The sequence below is a fragment of the Lactuca serriola genome, chromosome 4 (assembly GCF_051521515.1).
Source record: "Lactuca serriola cultivar US96UC23 chromosome 4, Lser_US96UC23_V15, whole genome shotgun sequence".
Classification (NCBI taxonomy): Eukaryota; Viridiplantae; Streptophyta; class Magnoliopsida; order Asterales; family Asteraceae; genus Lactuca; species Lactuca serriola.
Genome location: NC_136411.1, coordinates 41854928 through 41860509, shown reverse-complemented (window position 1 = coordinate 41860509; position 5582 = coordinate 41854928). Strand labels below are relative to the sequence as shown.

The 5582-nt window shown below is 31.9% G+C and overlaps 1 protein-coding gene across 1 annotated transcript; it reads left to right on the top strand.

Moving 5' to 3' along the window:
- The first annotated feature begins 246 nt into the window (after positions 1 to 246).
- On the top strand, positions 247 to 3578 carry NOL (NYC1-like protein). Its single transcript, XM_079038586.1, has 12 exons — positions 247 to 639; positions 1414 to 1482; positions 1795 to 1856; positions 1982 to 2068; positions 2175 to 2242; positions 2334 to 2382; positions 2466 to 2609; positions 2696 to 2746; positions 2861 to 2911; positions 2998 to 3039; positions 3151 to 3261; positions 3381 to 3578. Exons 1-12 carry the CDS (start codon positions 375 to 377, stop codon positions 3426 to 3428), a joined length of 1047 nt encoding a protein of 348 aa, XP_078894712.1. The 5' UTR covers positions 247 to 374; the 3' UTR covers positions 3429 to 3578.
- The last annotated feature ends 2004 nt before the right edge of the window (positions 3579 to 5582 follow it).

The following is a 5582-nucleotide window of genomic DNA, read 5'->3' as shown; positions in this document are numbered from 1 at the left end:
ATAAACAAACGGTCTAAAAGAACCAGATTCAAAGTTGTATCTTATTAAAAGGTAATAAAAGGCAAACAAACTACTATTCTTATTAATATGAAAAAAAATAAGGTCAATAACTTTTTTACACACACAAAATAAAAGAGCAAAATACGATTAACGGATTAAAATGTGTATAAAATGTTAATTTTTTAGTGGTTTTTTCGATTAAAAATTGTTGTGAAGTTAACAAGAGTCTTATTAAGAAAACGTAAAATCGTTACTACATTCTTTTTTCTTGGTACTGAGGAAGGGGGCTGGTTTTTATCTTGTTATCGACCTTCGACCACCACCGAAACAACACCGGAGCTCAGATTCTCAGAAGGTGTCTTCCACATTCTCAAATGGCGATTACTGCAACTGCTACTTCTTCCATCTTCAACTTCAACTGCTCCCTCTCCCCTCCACCATCACTAAGCTGTCGTCCAATTCTTTCTTCTCTTCCCCACCACCATCTCCGCCTACCCCTCGCCAGAAAATTCGTTTTTTCCACTACTCTACCCTGCGAAAAACCCTTCATCTCAAAACCTTCGGTGTGCTCCTCGTCCCCTGGAAAATCTCAGCCGATGGTTCCTCCTTACAATATCTTAATCACGGGTTCCACTAAAGGTTCAAGTTTCGTTCTCTCTGTTCCTATTGTTTACCCTCTGGAAATAAATTATTTTAGTCGGCTAGGTTTTCAGATGTGAATTGCAGAGATTTCTTATCCATTTCTATACTTTGTTCATTGATTTGATGCAAATTTTTCCAAAATTATGAAATGGGATATCCTAAAATGTGCATTTAGGAGTCTTTATTGTTTTGTATTGTAAACAATAATGGAAATTGTTTCGATTACTTTGTTCATAGACTTTGGTACCCAACTACAAACGAATATGTGATCCTGAAAGGGTGTGACTTTGTGATGTAAATGTGTACTATTATTGATAAACAAAAGTGGAAGCAACTTAAATTTGTCTAAGCTAGTTTTTCTATGGATCATTCAAGGTGGTTCTACCACTTCATGTTCATTAGTCATTAGTCATTAGTCATTAGTCATTAGTGATGCTTATATAATCTATTCCTAGTGGCCTATGAAATATGAAGATCACTGGTGTCATTATCATACCTCATGAGATATTGACTGACTTAATGCAGCAGCACTGATGAAAAGTCAAAATTTGTACAGAAAATCACTGAACTTACTAGAAAGATTTTGTAGATATCCACTCATAGGTCTGTTTTAATCTTATTAACTGTTGTCTAGATAAATGATATTTAAAAAACATTTGAGAAAATGGAAATTAAAGGAAAAAATATGAGGGTGATGATTGGTATATAAAGATGAGTTATTGTTTATTTGAAAATTGTAGTTTTCTTGCTGATTTAAATACTGTTTTTCAGGAATAGGTTATGCCTTAGCTAAAGAGTTTCTGAAAGCAGGTGATAATGTCTTAATATGCTCAAGGTCTGGTAAGTACAAGCTTGTTCAAATATGAAATATTAGAGTGATTATACATTTCATTTTTTTTGAATGCATAACATTTTCCGATTCATAAAAAATTGACTTGTCAACTTAGCCACATAGGATGACAGGTGTATGCCACATAGACAAGTAATAAAGAGCACAATTAGAACTTTCATGACCTAAAGGGCAAATTGGTCGTAGTTGGTTGAAAAGTAAACAAATTATAATGTTGCATTCTTCTTCTTGTTTACATGAATAAGTGTTGTATTTGAATGGAAAATGATGTATTGTATTTATTAACTAACAAATTTATGCAGCTGAAAGGGTAGAATCTGCTCTTCAAACCTTAAGGACAGAATGTGGGGTCCAGCACGTGTGGGTACCTACTACCTAGAGATACTTTTGTCCATCATTTCCTTTTGTATTAATGTTTGAGTTTTTTAATGTGTTACATTACATAGTACATACAATATCTCTAGTTTTATTGTATTTTTGTATTTGCAGGGTACAAAATGTGATGTTCGTGATGGAAATGATGTGAAAAATCTAGTAAAATATGCACAAGAAAACCTCCAATACATAGATATATGGGTACTTTGGACTTTTATCGCCATTTTTATTCCTTGCATTTAACCTTAAATATTACCATACTATATATATTATGTTGCTTTTCTTACACCATTTTAAACAAATGCAGATTAATAATGCGGGATCAAATGCATATAGCTATAAACCTCTAGCAGAGGCTTCAGATGAGGATCTTATGTGAGTGAGCTTTCTTCTTTCTTTCAACATTATTTCAATTATCACTTTTTTTTTATTCGATAAATAAATAATTCCGATTTTCAATCATCAGTGAAGTTGTCACGACAAACACACTTGGTTTAATGATTTGTTGCCGGGAGGTAAAAAAACTTATATAAAATAAAAAATAAAAAATAAAAAAACTCAAACCACCATGGATCATATGTTTTTCTATATATTTTAGGCAATGAAAATGATGCTTAATCAAGCAAGAGGAGGACATATATTCAATATTGATGGAGCAGGTTCTGATGGAAGACCAACACCTAGATTTGCTGCATATGGAGCAACTAAACGTAGTGTCGTACATTTGACAAAATCATTACAGGTTTATTACTTTTTTACCCTTGTAACTTTTGTTTGGATATCTGTTATCATTCTGACATCATACACTTTCTTTAATTATTCCTCAAGGCGGAATTACGTATGCAAGAAGTAAGCAATGTTGTTGTCCATAACTTATCGGTATGTTACACTTCTCTCACATATACGTATATGTATACGTATATCTATATGTATACATATACATATACATATACGTATATATATGTATATGTATATTGAATTTTTGATTTGCAGCCAGGAATGGTTACAACGGATCTTCTAATGTCAGGTGCCAACACAAAGCAGGTTTGATTTGTGTTTAGCTGAATTTATTTTACTTTCCTATTTTATATTATTCCTTTTCATAAAAATTAAAATTTATGTTGTTGCAGGCGAAGTTTTTTATAAATGTTTTAGCAGAACCAGCAGATGAGGTAAATATTTTGTAAACGAAAATATTGGTTTTACCAATTTACTGCTACAAGGCTAAATATGTTTTTTTTTTTTAATCTGGATAGATGATGTTTAAGAAAATTACTGTGTAGGTTGCCAAGTATCTTGTCCCGAATATTAGATCAATACCAATGAGTGGATCAACAAGGCCAACTTACATTCGTTTTCTTACCGGATTAAAAGCTTACTCCCAAATTTTTACTGTAAGCAACAAACTAACACTTTCTCTATTCGGATCGGGTCGGGTTGATCCGTATATGGAAATATAACCCGACCCGAATACGGACACGTTATAACATGGGTTACTCTTTTTTTTTTGTAGAGATTGGCTTTTGGAGCTAGAAGAAATAGATACTTGGTTGAAGATTGATGTCTTTGCAATTTTATACCACTGAAAAAGTTACAAAAATTGTTTATTAAACTTGTTTTAGAATGTAGTATATATCTAAAGTATTAAAAACGGTGTTGTATATTGTAACCGAAATTTTTGGTTTAAAAAAAAAAAAGAAAATTGTAAACCATCATTTTTGCTACATGGTTGGGGTTTTGGTTGCTTTCAGTTTCAGAAATCTTGTACGCCCTGATTAAAGAGATTTTAGATTTTGTGATGTAGTGAAAATAAGTAAATTTTGAAAATCATGTTGTTGGAAAAAACTAAAAAGTGGTTACTTTTTATGACATAATTGTTTTTTACTGTTATACTTCAAATTTGGCTGGTTTTATGACGTTGGGTTTTTTTAGAAGGGTAGATATTTAAATCAAAATAATTGCATTTGAAAAGTTGGTTATAAAGTCAGAAAAAAGTAGTTTGTACTTCTAAAAGTCACTGTAAAAAGTCAATAATACAAGGTGGTTTATTTGAAAATTTGATCTGTATGAAAATAAAGTGATGAATAGTAGATATCATTCATTCCTTTGAAAGTAATGGTACGTTCTATAAAAGTATAAAACTGAAACAACAATCTTTAATATGTGTCATACAAAAGATGGTAAAGTCTGAAAAATAATTCAGTTTTAAATAGTTTGTTACGATACATATTAAGTTATTTATATATTCTTGCTCAACTTTAATAAAGTTGCCTAACATAATACTAGTATAATATAAGACGTTAAATTATTGTTACTAAAGTCTTGAATTGCTAATCTTAATTAAGTTAGTTGTAATTAAATTTATTGACGTGCTTATATAGAATAAATGATAAATGAATTTTATTTACAATTTATGAACATGTTTTTAGTTTTTTACAATTGGTAGCACTGAGTTTAAAGAGATTTTGAATAATTGCGCTCCAACGTTCGAAACGGTACAAATAGACTTGGGGGACTCGTGAAACCACGCTCATGTGAATCCATTGAAAGTCAAGCTCCCCCTCAATTTTCAAACATTTTTCACTTTTTACCCCCAACCCAACCAATTTCAATTCCAACCCATCATCTTTGGATTTTATTGCTTCTCAATTTTCAAACATTTTTCACTTTTTATCACTCTTCGTTGTTTCATAAATTAGATTTGTTTTGATGCAAGATAAAAAAAAAAAAAGTCCCACTATTTAATTCTCTTGCAAAGCAAAAAATTAATAATTTACACCAGTCGTTTCAAAAATAAAATTGTATACCATTTTACCTATATCTTATCAATCTCTTCATATTTTTTCCTCTTAATATATCACAATGTTTAATAACCTAAACACATATAATCACAATATATAACAAACTTTTGAAACAAAAGAGAAAATTGACACTATTTTACTTCCACATTATAGCTACAAAAATAGCATGCTAAGGGTACAAAATGAAAGTAACCTAAAGTTGAGGGGTGTTAAAAGTAATTTATAATAGCAAATCTTCTTATAATGTCATGTCATTGTTCCCCCTATAAATAAGGGGACATTCTCCAAAACAATATCATATTGTTCTTTTTTCATCATTACGGAGTGCCTTCTTCTCTAAGTGAAAAACAGATAGATTTTAAACCTTTTTCACACCCTTTTTTTTTCTATACACTTTCATATCCGACTCTTGAAATCCCAATACCCCATCATTTATTTCCATCAACCAAATCAAACCCACATCAAAAAAATGCCGAAACCTTCATGGGTTTTCAAAATCTTGACCATTTTGTCCCTATTCCATCTCTCACAAGCCCAAACTACCCCTTCATGTTCAGAAGTCGATAGGGCAGCCCTTATTGGATTCAAAGCCAGAATCTTTAAGGACACTTCCGGTATTCTGTCATCTTGGGTAGGCAAAGATTGTTGTTCAGGAGACTGGGTAGGTATCCAGTGTGACGCAGTCACAGGGAGGGTGACTGGGGTTGTTTTACAAGGATCATCTGGCAATAATGCCCTTTACATGAAGGGTATCATTTCTCCTACTTTAGGTGAGTTAAAGTTGTTGAAGGTTTTAGTGATCAGTGGGATGAAGAAGCTATCAGGGGTAATCCCGTCAAGTTTTTCAGGTCTTATACATCTTACACAACTTGTGTTGGAAGATAACTCACTTAAGGGAACCATCCCTGTAGGTT

Bases quoted from the DNA above. Each gene is read 5' to 3' on its own strand.
- NOL (XM_079038586.1), top strand. From the start codon at position 375: ATGGCGATTACTGCAACTGCTACTTCTTCCATCTTCAACTTCAACTGC. The intron at 1,483-1,794 runs GTAAGTACAAGC...AAATTTATGCAG, and splicing joins CTTAATATGCTCAAGGTCTG to CTGAAAGGGTAGAATCTGCT. The intron at 3,040-3,150 runs GTAAATATTTTG...ATTACTGTGTAG, and splicing joins TAGCAGAACCAGCAGATGAG to GTTGCCAAGTATCTTGTCCC.